Source organism: Nipponia nippon, unplaced genomic scaffold (assembly GCF_047370975.1).
Source record: "Nipponia nippon isolate SJK-2023a ecotype South Korea unplaced genomic scaffold, ASM4737097v1 scaffold_6, whole genome shotgun sequence".
Classification (NCBI taxonomy): domain Eukaryota; kingdom Metazoa; phylum Chordata; class Aves; order Pelecaniformes; family Threskiornithidae; genus Nipponia; species Nipponia nippon.
Genome location: NW_028262380.1, coordinates 47729646 through 47746591, shown reverse-complemented (window position 1 = coordinate 47746591; position 16946 = coordinate 47729646). Strand labels below are relative to the sequence as shown.

General features: G+C 40.8%; 1 protein-coding gene across 1 annotated transcript in view; it reads left to right on the top strand.

The window, feature by feature from the left end:
* The first annotated feature begins 8046 nt into the window (after positions 1 to 8046).
* The window catches only part of GUCY1B1 (guanylate cyclase 1 soluble subunit beta 1), a 46389-nt gene continuing 37489 nt past the window's right edge, over positions 8047 to 16946 (top strand). The window contains exons 1-2 of the mRNA XM_087737231.1: positions 8047 to 8130; positions 8465 to 8538. Of these exons, the coding sequence (XP_087593357.1) occupies positions 8128 to 8130; positions 8465 to 8538 (77 nt within the window). The 5' untranslated portion in view covers positions 8047 to 8127. The remainder of the gene's footprint in view (positions 8131 to 8464; positions 8539 to 16946) is intronic.

Genomic DNA, 16946 nt, shown 5'->3' with positions numbered 1-16946 from the left:
GCAGTGTCGGTATGACATGTTATTGAAATGCCTACAGCATACTCACTTTAAAGTTGCCAGGGGAATCTACAGGTGAACAGAAATGCTTTAAAACATATGAACACATATATGAAGTATTAGTATTACTACGGTACAAGCTTTTCTATCGTGGATGGTGGAACATGAGTGGAGAACTCTTAAGGGTCTGCCTCTAGACCTGGCAGAATGGAGTTTTATGAGTCCTGAGTTTAGGATTCTGCCTCTCTAACTAGCAGATCCATCTGCACAGAAATTTCTCTGTGCCACACAGTTTGATCCCAGCTGCAGGCTGGAGGACTACACTGCTTACACATGTAAAAATATTTCCAGTAGTATCAAATATTATTAGTTATTAGTCTAATCTCTTAAACTCTTGTGTTTTGGCATATCAAGCCATAAAAGTCTTTCTTCAAGCTACTTGCTCCTGAATCAGATTTTGCTCTGAATATTTACAGGGAGCAATTATCTTAGACTAGGGTGCCACTCTGTTAATTTTCTGAACTTGACTGGTTCATTCTGAAGCTCGATATACTGTTTTATCCTACTATGTTGCAGTAGCAACTCATACAGCACATGTACCATCAGAGCCTTGAGAAAAATCCTTATAAGGGACTAGCACTAAGAACATTTTAAAAGCCTATTTTAATTAAGGTTTCCTGTAAGCAGCATTTGAACAAAACTTGAAGCATTGAATCTTGCTATTGCTTGAGGTCTCCTATATCCATCCAATATGCTTAGAAATAATTCTGTGACACAAAAATGGAACCTGAAAGTCTCTCTCTATATTATATATATACACATCTCTCTCTTGCATGCGCCATATATATACACGCGCATATGCAGGCATACATATTTGTAACATTTTTAACAGCAGTGTTTCAAGGAAACAACTATGCAAATCTTGGAGACTGATCTTTGCAATATTACTTTGCTCAGAGAATTCTGTTCTACTGACATGAATACCCAGAGGCTAGTAGCAGTCCCATGTGGGTGCTCCTGGATTTAAAAATGTGTCAGTATTTGACTACTGATTCTTCAGTAGGCTCATGATATTAAGCTAGTAATGACTGAAGTCAGTAGGAATCTATCCATCCCTGTCATCTGTTGGATGTTAAAAAACAAATAGACTTTTAAATAAAAAGGATTTCTTTCTCCATATCTACCAAATGGGAGGGACTCTTAGGAGTGAATTTCCTTTTGTCCCTAGGAAAGAACTATTGCTGGACTGGGTGATGGCCATTCTCAAAGCCAGATTTCATATAAATCTGTCATTCAGTAGGATATTCATCATGGCAGTTCCTGACACCTTCCTAAGTGTACCTCTGTAAAATAAAATGTGCTCTAGGCCAAAGTTCTTATTACAGACCAAATTCATCTTCCAACATTACTTTTTTTAACACTCTATTTTCTAATACACCCTAGGCTACATTACCAGCTAGGACAGAATTGCTGTAGAATTCCTTTTTATTTCACTAACTTTTTTTCTGAAAAGTTCAAAACATTCCCACATCTACTTCAGCCTTAGTCCAGAGAAGAATCCTGATAAGGCGCTTAAGTGTATACATAAAGCAATATGCTTGAATCTCAGTGAAGTAAATAGGATTTAGGCATGTATTTAAGGCAATGATTCAAGAAAGTGCTGTAAAATGTACTTGTGTTCAGACCTGTTCTGCAAAGAAACCCACAAGTCTATGTTTAGCTTTAAGCATAAATTAAGAATTTAGGTCTCACTGAAGCTGTTCCTCTGTTTAAGTTTTTTGCTGAATGAATATGTATTTAATAAGGGACAATTATTTTTAACTAATCTTTTCACTTAGATCTTAAAATAGTCCTTTCACTTTTAACTAATCTTTTCACTTAAATTAAAGCCAATGGAAAAAAAGGAATCAGAAAGCCAATAAGCAAATTGTTGAGATAAACAAAAGGAAGGCAATTTAACTGATACAATACCCGGAGATTTTGCAAGGAAATAAAGCAGTTGTTTTTAAGCTGATGTCTTGTATAGTATTATGTTCTATGATCTTGTGAAAGTCTTCAGAGACTATGCAATGCTATTTATATAAATATACAAATACCTTAGTATTATGTCCAGAAAGAGTTTTATTATTATGTGAATTTTTATTTTATTAGTTCATGAAGATTCTGTGGGGCTGATTCCTGTTCACATTTACACTGTGATGGAAGATGCATTTTTATCACCCTGCAATTTAAATGTGCAAATGGCCCTTGAAATAAATACAAAGTGAGTCCTTTGAATCTTCACAGTGACATAGCTAAAGTAAAAGCTATAGCGAAAGAATTCAACTAGTTTTATTTCATTCAGGCAAGAGCTGATAAGATTTCAGGGAGATGTTGGAAAAAAAATCTCATTGCTGGTGTCAGAGGAAGTGCAATTAGTGTGGAGCTGGTGTTTTCTTTCTCTCTGAACTACCGTGCAAAAACAAAGCAAATGTACTCACAGAAACTGACAAAACAGTGAAGTGCACAGATAATCGAGCCCCAGGACAGATCTACTTTTTCCTGTGAAATCTTTCTTACACAGGAAGAGTTCAGAACTCCCCCAAACCCAGTTTATTTCTCCCACCATTTTCTTTTGCATTCTCGGCAGAAACAGCTGCAACAGATAGTACAGGAGGCAAAATCAGTATTTCCAGCTGAAAGCCATCAGAATTAAGGGGAATTTCTCTTGCATCTTGGCAAGGGGACCCTTTTTCAAACCCCACCCATCCTATAAACTAGCAGGCCACTGTAGCTGCTACCATTCTTTACGCCTGCTCATTGTTCTGCAAAAGCAGTGGAAGGGGAGTTTTTGTTTCCTGCAACAGCAATAATTTTTGTGGCTATTTGCCATATAGTGTACAAGGGACTGTGTTGCTTCAAAGCCCTGCTCCAGTTTATCAGAAGTCAGCTTGGCAGGAACCAAATTTAACTTTGAGGCTGTTTCTGAAATGAAAGCTAGGACTTTCTTTTCTACTTCTAAAGTCTGCAAGATGTGTGCCACAACAGTCTTTAGAGATCTCTAAAACCATCTCTGATGGTATGGCTGCTCACAACTGCATAGGGAGGAAATAATCAGATATAAGCTGCTTTTTTTTTTTTTCCCTTTAATTTCCCAATTCCATTTGCATGAGTTTAATGACAGTCCTTTTATGTACAGCAAAGGGAGAGAGTAAAACTCACTGTCTTATGTTACTCAGCATTGCTGAGTATTGAAGCACAAATAAAAGATGGAAGCACAAATAAAAGATGGAAGATAATAAATGGTTCTGGAACCTCTGCTACATCCAGATGCAACGGTTCAAAGAAACGTACTCTCCTGAGCACAAACAGTAGGATCTGAATGTTAAATATGCAGTTAGGCTGGAACATGAAACTGGAGAGCCAGTCAAAGAAATAATAAACGGTGAAAGAATCTAAAACAAAGTAAACAACCTTATAAAGTTGTGTGTCTCATCTGCTTCAGCAGATTTTTAATGCTGACGGTAAAGTCAAGTTGAGCCAGTGGTTTTCTCACATAAATGGAAATGAGCACATTGATTTGCAGCCCCATTATAAGGCCTCCTTTGATGATCTGTGCTGAAATTGTTTCCCATCTTCTGAGTAGTACAAAGTTACAAATTCTTGTGCCATGACACCAACAAATGCCATGTTTATATGAGTATCCCATACACGCAGCATGTAATAGGAAATAACCTAGAGGAATACATGCAGTAACATCCAAAGGATGTGAAAAGGGGCAGATTAAGTCATAGATACACTTCTGCTCTTCTGATGTTTTCAGCCCAAACAAAACCTGCCAAAGAAATATCGAGGACAATAACGTTCCCAGGAGCTTTGGACTACAAGCCTATGAAAATCAACAGGAGCCTTTCCACTGATTGCAGAAGGTGTTAGGGAAGATTTAGACATATGATTAGTTTGCTCTGCACTGCTAAGATTGCATTCCTCTTACAGGAGGATGCAACAGAGCCCACAGAGTTTCTCAAATCTACACAGGTTATTGCAGTACAGAACAGCATTGACATGTTGGGGGCTGTTTCAGTCATAGCTTGTCAATACCAGTATTGGAAAATGAATGTAATGGTATAGTGAAATAGTGTGTAGTGGTACAGTAGAAATAATGAATCTTGCTGAAGTGATCTTAAAAAAAAAGAGCATATTTCTGCACCTGAGAAGTATTATTATGACAATCCCAAATGCCAAGTCTCAGACCATTATGATTTGAAACACCTAACTAGAAAATACCCATAATTCAGTTTGATGTCAGTAAAGTAACTCCATCTTCAGTAAGTGAAATCCAGCAATACCATATAAGGCAGCATTTTTATTCAGGATTATGGTAGCAATATAAACTGTAACAACAAAGTCCAAAGTAAAAAATGCAACTTATTAAAATATTTTGGTTTATAGTGCTTGTGTATTAACACAAACCATATTGAACTGAATGTAGATGTTGTTGGCGAGCTAGTGGTCTTCCCAAAGTTACTATCTCAGCAACTGCCCTTTCATACAGTATAAAAGGATCCTATGCTACTTTTTGCTTTCATGGATCTCAACAAGAATTTCCAGATGGCGTTAACATCTCAAAACAGGAAAAAAACATGTATACCACCACTTAAAATGTACAGCAGTTGTTTTTCTCCTGTAATCACTGACTGCAACTCTTGGCTTTCTGATGGCCAGTGCAGGAGACACCTCCTGAGAAACGTTCAGGGGGACACAAAGTGGAGACGCTCCCTTGTAGGATTTCAGTTACAGAAAACACTTTCTAAAAGGCTCCTTTTGTGCCAGCATTCCATCCCAAGCAGGTCCGAGTTGTGGCTAGTGCCACAGTTACCCTCCCACTCCTGAATACCAAAAATCAGCTGGGCAGCAGGTCACGAGCTGTACCTAGTGCATGAGATTACGTGCTATAGTGAATAAGCTGCAGGCTTTATGGAAGTGCATCAGATACAGTCCAAATGGTTGCGTGATGTGCGTAATATATGTGACCTAACAGTCCTGATACTGACAGGGTTGGGCCTTGAAAATACAGCCCAGTATTAACAGCTTAGTCTGACACGTACTTTATCTTGTTCACCTAAAGCCTTTCCTTCAGCTGAAACCAAATCTTGCCTAAGACCTACCAGTTAGTCTTGATTCAGCAAGCATCTGGACTGGAAGCTGGTCCCTCTCAGCAAATCACTTGGTTGAATTCTTTAATTCAGCATCTTCCAAACTTTTAAAACAGGATCCCTGTTTTAGAAAACTAAATCAATCATTGTCTGCTTTAACTCTGCCTGTGCTGTTTTCAGTTCACATTTTACAAATCTCAGATGCTAGAACTTCCACTTGTATTACAATGGCTTAATTGCAAGAATAGCCTGCAAATGCAAGCTACCAAGCCTGAACCAAATCAGAAGAAAGGCAATTTCACAATTGTCTAAAGCAATTTCGACCTTTGCAGATATCAGCACTTTTACTCAGGTACACAAAATTGCCAGGATTATCTACTTTCCGAAAACCATATCCAAAAAGAATTTTGTGTAATCTCTCTAGTATCATTTTATGAGCATGAGGGTTTACCCCATATACAGACTGAGCAAGTGGATTCCCTTGAATCTTAGGAAGAATGGGGATGTTGTTAACACTGATTCCCAATCCAGTCTTCTTGCTTCCTGCCTGGGATGTGCTGTCAGGACTTCCTTGACATTTTGTATCCTCAAAACTATTTTGTAGGTGTGTGAAGAGGAAGACTACACAACATCAGAGGGCAAAACTCCCACATGTTGTCTTAGATCTTACAGTAGTGTAGACTCACTACCAACAGCAGGCACACAAAGATTACAAACTGCATGCAACTACAACATTTGTATTGTATGATACGTTTCCCCATTTTCCCAAAACTTCCTTCCTACCGAATAGGAAAAGTAGATGGTGACCTCATATACTCAAATCCTAGTTAATTGGTGACAAGCTGACCCTCCTCAGCTATAAGGAAACATAGCCTTTTGTCTGGCTACAGCAGCATGATTTATTACATCACCTCTGTTGCCAGTTTCCTGGAGATTGAAGAGATTCTTAGAGATTTGCATATCTTCAGTTTTTTGTTTGGTTTTCTACACAGATATCTTCAACCAGTAGTTTGGCTGTTTTTTCTAAAAATTTTCTCTCCTCCCTTCAAAATTAGCCTATTATTTGTATGGTTTTAACTGGTTATATTGAAACTTTTGTTCTTGGTCATCCTTCAAAAAATCTACAATCGGTTTTCCCAGAGATTTGAAATGTGTTAAACTAAGTAGAATTGATTATTATGCCTACGTGACCTAAAAGCAGGTCTCTGCTTTTTCCTCTACTGTTCTTGGAATGCCTACTGAGATGACATTTGCCAGATTTCTAATGGCTACCCACCCGTAATTTGTCTCCTCACTTACTAGCAATTTTAACAGATTTTAACACAGATTCAAAAGTTCACCAAGCAATAAATGAGATTTCAAAAGATTTTAAATGCTGTCATTTGTTAACTTACATGGAAGTTCCAACACACATACTCCATCTTTTTTTTCTTTTTTAAACTTTTTTTCATTAAGTATGTGAACAGTTCAAATTTTAAACTGATTTTGCACTGTCTTAGTAAGGACTGAACTTGTCCAATTTTACTTACATCTACAATCCATCTGGATCGATTAGCATCTATGGCTCTGCTGACTTCATGTATCAAAGGTCTCTGCCCAAGAGCTACTACAGGAGTAGCCCATCAAGTATTCATCCTATAATCCTCCTAGATAATCTCATTATCCCTTGAATATATTTTGATTCTTTTTAAGCAAGCAAAAAAAAAATCAGTAGCTTCCTTAGGATTTTTATTTCGTATGCTAAGGCCAGGTCTTTAGATGGTGCAAAGGGCTTTAAGTGCGTTTTTCAAGTGGTGCACTATCTTTTTTGTTTCATGTATATCATAACATATGATGACAGCGTGTTATTTCTGAACTGCCCTTGGCATGTTGTCAGCAATCCTCTGCTCAAAAACTCCTGTTGTAAGGGTCATACCTTACTTGGAGAACCCTTTGAGAATCCGTATGCAGCAGTTTACTGATACAATGCAGTGTTTATTCACGTTGGCTACGGACGAGGACTCAACAACACAAAAAAAACATTACTGAAAGCACTCATTATTATGCTTTTCACTTCACTAGCCTTTGAAAAAGGAATTCACAGAAATGTCTGTCATCATTTTGCCCCTCAGATTCTTTGCTTTTTAGGGGGCGTTTATCTTCCTAAAAGCTAAGTGGTTGCATTGGGATATGGAACAACTGAGGAAGCACTTCTGTTCCTGCGAAGGCAACCGCTGCAAATGGCACTGACACCAGTGCATACGTTGCCCTACACATACCTACCTAACCACTAGGAACCTGCCAGGCACCTGGACTAATCTTCCGACTCAGTGTCAGGCGAGTCCCAACAGCTCCAGCTGGAGAAAAGCATTTGGAAAATCCTTTTGTGATGCGTAGGAAACTGTAAGACAGAAGTTCGAGGGGTTCCCCGCTGAGGCGAGCGTCGCGGAAAATAAGCCCGAGCGGGATGTATGCATTTCCTAGGCCTGTCCCTCCTTCCCTCTCCCACACACGCCGGCCTGGGGCGACAGCGAACACCGTTATCCCGCCGACCGCCGCCGCCTCAGCACCTGAGGAGGAGCAGGGCGAGCCGCAGAGCTGGCAGCGCGCATAGGGAACCCACCTAGCCACCAGGGCAGCCGGCCCGGCCCGGCTCGGCCCCCGCCCTCAGCTCCCCGCATGGGCGCAGGCAGCGGCGTCCCGGGCCGCTCCGCGGACGGCGCCTGCCCGCGGCCCCGCGCCCGCCCGCGGCCCCCGCGCCCGCCGCTCCCGCTTCCACGCGCCCAGCCCCCGCCGCGCCGCCGCATCCCCCTGCCACCCGCAGTCCCGCCTCCGTCTCTGATTGGAGGAGAGCGCGGCGGCCGCGCCCGCCATTGGATACTAGAGTAGCGGCCGCGCTCGCCATTGGCTGTCGGCGGATGCCACTCGGGGCGGTGGCGTCCGGGGGAGGTGGTGAGGCGATCGGGACCGATCTGCTCCGCGGCGGCGGCGGCGGCGGCGGGGTGGCGGTGGCACCATGGTGAGCTCCGCCAGGCACCTTCCCTACCCAGGAGACCGGGGCTGACGGAGGACGGCTGGTCCGGTCCCGTCCGGTCTGGTTTGCCCGGGGCCGTGGTGGGAGGGAAGAGGCTGAATCCGCTTGGGAAGAGGGAACCGTGAGGGGAGCCGGGGCCCAGCCCTTTGTTTTGGGGGGAGGTGGTGGGGTGTTTGGGAGAGGTTGCTTCCACCCGGGGTGACCGGCACCGGGGTGGGAGGGGAGGAGTGGGGTGGGGTGCGGTGGGATGCTGCGGGGCGGCGGAAGGGACTCCCCCGCCCGGTGCCTGACCGTGCCGCCGCCTCGCCCTGCCCCGCAGTACGGCTTCGTCAATCACGCCCTGGAGCTGCTCGTCATCCGCAACTACGGCCCCGCCGTCTGGGAGGACATCAAGTAAGTGCGTGCCCGTGCCCGTGCCCGTGCCCGTGCCCGTGTCCCTCCGCCCCGTCGCGGGGACGGGCTGGGCCGGCGCCCGGGGCCGGCAGCCCGCGGGGGTACCAGCGCGCTCCGTTTGCCGCCCCGCGCGGCTCTCCGGTACCGGCTGGTCTGTATGGAGGTGTGCTGGCCGGCGGCGGTCCCCAGGAGGTGGCCTTCAGCTGTGACGAGACCAGCACGGTTCTTGCCGCGTTTCTTGCCTGCTCGGGGCCTTTCTTAACGCCGCAAAGACCCGCCTTGTTCCGTCTTTACTGATCGCCAGGAGCCGCAGCGGAGATGACATTGATCCCTGCGGTTCCCTGCGTTATACAAAGCATGTGGCAGAAGTAATGGGCAGGCAAAACATCCCAGAAACTGCAAAAGCCCTTCCTTGAGTCAGACCACCAGACGAACCATGCAACAGTTACATCTCTTTGCATTCCTGAAGGAACTGAAATACAGTTTTTAGCTAGTAAACTCTGTGTAAAACTAGTGTGAGGTTTTGGTCATGTACTCAGCTTGAAATTAAAAAAAGTCACTGCTATAGAGAAACATGTATAAGAAGGTACATATAAGAATGATTTCTGGCTTTCTTCTCTTGAGCCTGATTTCCTGTGCCCAACCCTTGCTTGTCTGTCAGGGTAGCATTTTTTCAAGGAGATGACTGTCTTCACTTTAAATTTTTGATGAATTGTGAGATTGCACAAAAAGTTTGAAATGGGTAGTGGAAACAAAACTCTATTTACCATAAATATGGTAGTATTGATATTTGGGCAAAACTACAAGAAATATTTTTAAAAACACATAAATGCTTACAGAGTTGTAAACTTACTTTGTGAGGCTTCAGGTAACTGTGTAGTTAGAAGAAGGGGTTTAATATGATCTCTTGATATTGCATGTTTTGAGGGAGAAGTAGATTATCCAGCTTGGAGAAAGTGGTCTTCTTTCTACTGGACACCTTCTTCTGTACTCCTCTCTCCCATTTATTTTGTGCTAATTTTAATATGTCAATGTAGCTGTCTTGCCACTGTCCTAATACAATTTTTGGAGTTAAGGACTGCTCTTGACTGTGAGATTTTTGTGACCGTGACACTTTTTTTTCAATAATCCATTCATCGAGAATGTGGTAATCTTACACAGTACCATGAAATCAGAGAATCATAGAAATGTTGGTTGGAATGGACCTCTGGAGGTCATCTAGTCCAGTCTCTGTTCCAACCAGGACTGTTACGGGCTATGACTTTTGTCTAGCTGAGCCTTTAAAATCACCAAAGATGGAGAGTCCACAGTTCTGGTTCAGCAGACATTCACTGTTCCAGTGATCCCTGACAGTCTATAAGTTACTCTTTGCAAATGCAGTTCTATGGATTGCGTAGATGAGTCTTCAGTGAATGCCACACAGTTTTATGCTTTAAGTTGTGAGCTACAGAAGTTTATTTTTCTTACATACCTTATCTAAACACACTGATCGATTTTGAATTCTTATGGTTTGATACTGGTTTTATATGACACATGTAAGTTAAGAGACTTAGTAAAAAACAGTGATACACACATCATTTTCCATGAAAATTATAGAAAAATATGTATAAAATACAATAAAGAATGTTCACTCTTTGCTGGCATGCCATCCCTTACCAAGATGCTTTTGAGTATTATGGTTCACTTTTGTCCAGGTTACCCACTGAATAGAATTTGTATTTAAGATTGATCCATCTGAGAAGATAAACAGTTTCATCTTTAGTACAAGATCATGCTGCAGACTGTCAGAACTTGGTCATAATTCCTGATGCGTCCTATCTCTAAGACTTTACACATGCCTAATAGAATACTGAAGATAACTAAAGCCTATGAGGAGTATTACTCATTTAATGCTTTGGCGAAATTTAACAGAAAGATACGAAATATTTTGCTAAAGGTCAGCTGTGAAAATTCAGGGAGCTGCTACATCCCGTTTCTGTCTTTCAGCTGAGAAACATTTCTGTCTTGTAGCAGCCTAACAGCTAGGCTCTGCTTTTAATTCACAGAGAAGATGGCTTTCTGGAAGGAAACTGTACCACACCACCACCCAAACAGAAGAATGGAACATGATCTGCAAGAAAGAGCCAACATATATGAGACAGCTGCCATAGCTTCTTACGCAAAAGGTGTTTGCAACAGGGTATTTATTCAGCAGGGTTTATCTTAAAAATTGTGTATCCTGGAGTTTAGAATCCAGCAAACAAACCCCTATATATCTCACTGGAATGGAGTATAGTGGTTGTGCTGGTTTAGGGGATGGTACAGAGTCAACTGATAGCCACTGAATGCTTGTTGGTTTAGGTACTTTAAGGCCCTGTGGTACGCTTATAGAGATGTTGTGGAAGAGGTTAGATGTTTTACCTTATGTAAGCAAATACAGACTTCTTGCAAAGGCTTTGTTAGAACTGTTAATCATTTAGGAAACAAAGGAAAGATATAGACCGGTGTTGTGGCATGCTGGGTTGAATCAGTTCGATCACTGATGGTTGAATTGGAGGAGTAGTTGTTGAAGTCAACAGACTTTGGCTGTTAAAAAAAAAAAGAGAGGAACTTTGCACTGCTAATATGGTTGAATTTGCAACAACTTAGGTGTTTCTGTGAAGCAGAGAGGCCTCTGGGTAGCTCATTACAAAATTTGACATCTAAGCCTTTTATTTTTTTATGTTGAGCTGATCACATATTGCTGTTTTCTTCTCCCTGAAGTCACTGCAGAAGCTGTGAATCAGCATTGCAGCGTGGTGGGTTGTGATTACTGAGTGATTCTCAAATGCCAGTGGGTGAATTTGTACTTAATATTGATAGAAGTGAAAAGAAAACATAGAACTGAATAAACTGAAGTAATGAAAACAGGTCATTCTTAAAAAAAAATTACATTCAGAAAAGTTAAATACTGAATTGAAAGGGTATGCTCCATCAGAAGCGTGAAAACTCTTGTCTCCTGTACCTTCTTCAGTCAAAAGTGACACTGAATGAAATTCTTAAATATAGAAATTGGGAGACCAGGTAGTTGAATTTAATGCTCTTATGAGAGTGGTGTTTTCACTACCATCGCTTACTGTTAACTGAGTCAGAGTGATGATTTCAAGTCTCTGTTTCTGCTATTTCATTAATTTTTCAACGTGCTTGTGAAACCATGGTCTATCTGAAAAAGATACATACTGATGTTTTTAAATGTCCCAGCGTGGAATTATTGGGAAAGCTAGACTCTATGTTTTTTCCATCCACTTTTAAAACAGAGCATAACTAAACAACAGACTTTTTTTTTACACATCAGGCAACCTTTACAATGAGGCACTAAGCGCATGGAAAAATTATGGTATATACTCTGAAATTTTACTGAATATCAATTTTGTCGGCTCAATGGAAATATGGCTTGGTTTTACTAAAGAACTAGAATTAAAATGCTTAAAACCCAAAACAATTCAAAGCCATCTGTTTCTGAACCACCGTTGTTGATCCCAAATAGGTTGAATTCAAAATAAGATGAAAAAAGCTGGCATATGATCAATGAAAGGTAATCGTGATATATGGACCCTTTATTCATTTTCTCAATGGCAGAGTCTCAAAAATTTGTTTCTTCTTAGTTTTTCTCTGGCTACCACTCATAGAATTGATAATTTGGGCTCAGTTTTTTTGTGATGAAGCCCTAGAAGCATTAGAGGGATTTAGCAAAACTCAGTAAGGGGGGGGAGCGAGAGCCACTTGATAGAGTCCTTCTGCAGCTGAATTCTGCAGTAGCAGATTTTTGTTAGTGGAAAGTGAAGATGAATCAGCAAAATAATTTCTTTTGCTTACTGGCAGTTGTAAGCTGCATGTACACTTTTCATTGTAGTTCACTCCTTCAGTCCTTGGAAGGAGGGATTTAGGACCTGGAATGCATGGAGACACGCTTCTTTGATCAGCACTCCACTAATTCTGCAAACAGTTATTTTCTTAGTAAATAAACTGTTACTTAAAGCTGTTAACCACGTTTTTTCTGGGAAGACACTTTTGATTTGTCCCTTCCCTGCTTAAGAGAAAACCTCTCTCAAATATCTTATTTTGTCATTGTTATATCCAGAGGGCTATTTCAGATCGTGTGACCACAATTGCAATGGCTTGAAAAGATGGTTCTCAAGATTCCCTTGGCATTAGATATCTTCAGTTCCTCTGCAGCCAACATAAACACTAGCTGACATAAACTAAAAATTGTCAGGCCTCACCATTCTCACATACATGCAGTTATGTGCTCATGTCTGATCAAGGCCAGATTTGTAGTGCTGGGTGATATGGTAGTGTGTGAACGTGATAGTAAGTAGTGTGTGTGGAATTACTGTCTATGTGCCTGTCCAAAATGAAACAGAGAGATTAACCACATTAAAAAATATATAAAATCTAAGACTTATGAAATTCTGTCTTCTGTGGTATGTTTTTGTGGTGGACATCACATTTAAATTGTGTGGTTATACATTTTTAAAAGGGGCTTCTATCATGATAAAATGTGAGCTCTTCTGCAACAGGTGTTACATCTGGCTGAGCTGAACAGCCAATATATGTGAAATTCTGAGCACTCCATTCAGCAGCTCTAAAGGTTTAATTGTGTAACAAAAAAGGATGTCTTCTTGAAACAGCTTCAGGACAATATGTGGGAGCTAGGGCCCTGTTGTTAGCAGGGAATATGTACACAGTCATTTATCCTGTGTTTCCCAACAGTATCCCTCTGTGTTTGATTAAATGAATACAAGGTTTTCCCACGGGCTCCTAAATCTGAATTTAGGCCAGGTTAGATGCTCAAACTGTGGCACTTTCAAATATGTTGCCAAGAAAAGGAAAGAGAACTCAAATATCGTATTAAAAAACACATTAAAATGCTTCATCACAAGACTGTAGAATAAATTAATATTTTTCCCACACAGAGGTACATGAAAGATCTGGTTTTGGGAAGTGAAATGGCACAACTAGTCAACTGCAGTCTTCATCTTCTTTCCGTTTCTATGGTAGAAGTCTGCACAAAACCATGTGTAGCCTGATGAGCATGGAAAAACTAGAACAGAAGTTGAAAAGTTTGTGTTTGCAAAAAGTAACTACCTAGAGGTCAAACCACTTTTTTATTGATTTTAGAAAATAAGGTCTGTGTTGAAACTTCCGCAGTAGCAGAATAGGCATTTTGTGGCCCAAGAGCCATGTATCCTTTGCTGGCTGTACCTTAGCATGGGATGCAGAAAGCATCTTATTTTCCTGGTGCTCTATGCTTAGTGTAGAATTAAGGCATCATCCTGCCTTTGCCTTTTTTTGTCCTCCTTTTGTGGGTTAGGCTGGCGTGTGCTGCCCACACATGCTCTTAAATGCCAAGGCTCAAGGTCCAGGGAGCCTGCTGGGTAGCACAAACTTTACATGGACCCAGTGGTCTGGAAGTGCACACAAAGGAAGAGCGAAAGTCAATCAATCACTTGTGCTATGAGGAAAGACATTTTTGTTGTTCTCCCCCAGACTTCACACATTATCACCTACCAAGGCTCCACACTAGTTGACTCATCAGAATTTGTTTTCTGTAACTCTCCTGTTATGGTTAAAACGGTGAAACATGCAGGGTTGAGAAATTATCCTGGTGCAATGTAAGAGAAAAGCTCCTCTCCTCAGTTTCAAATTGGGTTCAACTGAAGTGGTAGAAAACTGTACAATTTGGGGGAGTGGAATAAACTGTAGGGCTATCATTTGCCTTTAGAAAACTAAACAGACACCGAAACTTCTGCATCATATTGGTAAAGGTTAACATAGGTCAGACTTAGTTACTCAGTGTGGCTTTTGCAGTAAAATGTAGGTGATTTAAGAATACATGTTTATTGGGTAAATTTTCCAAGGCATTCCTAGCAGTTAGGTACATCAGTGTTGTTGCAGGTTGGCTAGTTAAGTCAGGAGAGGTAGATGCTTTTATTCATTTATGCATTTAAAAATGTCCTCCACTGACTTTCACTAGAGTTTGGATACTTATGAACTCATTGACATGATGTGATATTCTGATTAATTTTATTTGCAGTTATATTCCAAAATAGTAAATAATATAAAATCATAGAAGCATAGAATCATTTAGGTTGGAAAAGACCTTTAAGATCATCGAGTCCAGCCGTAAACTTAATACTGCCAATCCAATCCAATCCTATAATAGAAAACCTACTCAACTCTGCCTTTAAGGGTATGTATTACAGTTTTTTTACAGGTGACAAAATCGGATTTTTTTTATACTCACATTGTTTCCTGGGAATTTCTGGCATTGCAAAACCTGTCCATTTTTATGCTTCTTAAATAAAGCAAATAATTGAAAACCTTTTATAGCTGCAGAATAAAGGCACTTGACTTCTTGTGTCTATATGCTGAGTTCAGAATGTCACCTTGTCAAAGTTGTTTTTTTCTGCTTACTGGTATGGCAAAACACAGTTTACATTTGTGGACGAATCCTGTAAAAATCAAGGTTTTGGCCTATTACTATTGCTTAGCGTAATGTTTAGATGTAATAATAATTCGTACTATACTATGGTTTCCCTTTTCAGAAGCCTAGAAAATTATGCACAAAAACTGTAATGGAAGACTGTTGTTACAAGTTGCAACAGTAAGCTCTTAAGAGGTGCTGGAACTCAGGTAATTTGTAGGTCTGATGCTGATGGCACGTGAAGTCCATGAATGCTGTGTTTTGAGCACAAAAAGTGAGCAAAACCAGGTCCACTTGTCTCAACCTGGGCATCCAAAATTAATGAAATTTATTTGATCTGTGGTAGTCTTGCCCATTTAAAATGGAAATGATATAATTGGCCTCACGAGCTTGTTGGAGAGCTAATTAATGCTTGTGCATGCAAATAGTATAGGGATCAGTTCCACAGGAAGGCTTGTTAGAAACAAATAATTCTGTTTTCAGAGCTGGATTTGAAAACTATGCTGTAAATCAAGCCTGAGTTTATATATCAATGAATGGGATAAAATAAAATACAGAGTAGTTGTGCATTAACTAAGTAGGATCTAGCCTCAGTACTGAAAGCACTGGTAGCCTGGAGGAACAGGAACAGGTCTGTGGGCTCGTGGGTGTGACTGGTAGGTTGCGTAGTGCAGGCTCAGGGAGAGGCAGGGAAATGTGGCTTGGAGCAAACTTCACTAATGTTGCTACGAGTGGTACCTGAGTCCATCTTTCCTGTTTTCACAAAACAACAAAAAAACGCTCATCAAATGCTTATGGCTCTTTATGAGACACTCGTTTTATTTCTTCATAATAATTCTGGAAGATGTCGTTCCTAAGTTTTCAGCTGACCGTAGGTTCTCTCTATATAGGGCAACCCTATTTAAAAAGCATGTAAAACAGTACCATAGTCTATACCAATCTGTCTACAGTGTTAACAGTGTCATTTCTGCTAGGAGAGAAGATGGGTAATCGTCAGCTTAGAACGTAAAGTTTTTGGCGAGACTATATTTGTATAGGTAGATACATATGCATATAAATGTGTGTATGTATATGTGTGTGTGAGTGTGCATATTATGCCTACGTAACCACAATGTGGCCTGGGCAATAAAAATGCAAACTAAACAGGCGATAAGAATCAAAGATCTGTACAAAATGTGAGGTGTGGCGTTTCAGTTAGTTACTACGTGTAGTTGAAGTGAGTGAAAAGCCTTCCAGTTATTTGTGGTATTTCTCAACAAGGGCTGATTTGCAAGACAACCTTGGTGCCTAACTCCTTTTAAACATCTAAGTGTAGGTTTGGATGTGCCCAGAACTTCAATTTTTTTTTTTTTTAATCTATTAATGCCTTTGGGATTTCTCCCATCGAATTGCTGGCTTTCCTGTTCCTTTCTTAGGTACTTCTCTTCCCAGGAACTGTAGAGTTAAGGTGGCTAACGAGTGGGTTATGGATTTTACCACATAGGCATGTATAGCTGTATATTGCAGTGGTGGTAATCAGTCCTGTGTGAATAATCTCTCCTGCTTTGTTGAACTGCTGTGAGCTTGCTCGGTATTTCCCTTCCCCAGCCCACAACTAATTTATTATAAAGAATGCTTGCTTTACGGTTTACCTAAAGTTACTGATTCTTCCATGCTCAAAAACATTGCAGACATACTGTGTTAATTATCTTAATTGCCTTCTCACCATGAGCACTGATGAAAAAATAGACTATTCACTAGAGTTTTAGATTGGAAGTCCATACTTATTTTGGGTCATGTAGGACTCAGTTTGATTAATTGCAGTGGTCTGTGAAAAAACATGAAAACTGATTTTTCATTGCCTCCTTAGCACCGTGGGGGTTTACCCGATGTTGAAGATGGAGTGTTCTGTTCAATCAATCTCATAACAATTTTGAAAAAAATACAGATTACTTATAAATAGATGTCAGAAAGAGACTTTGGA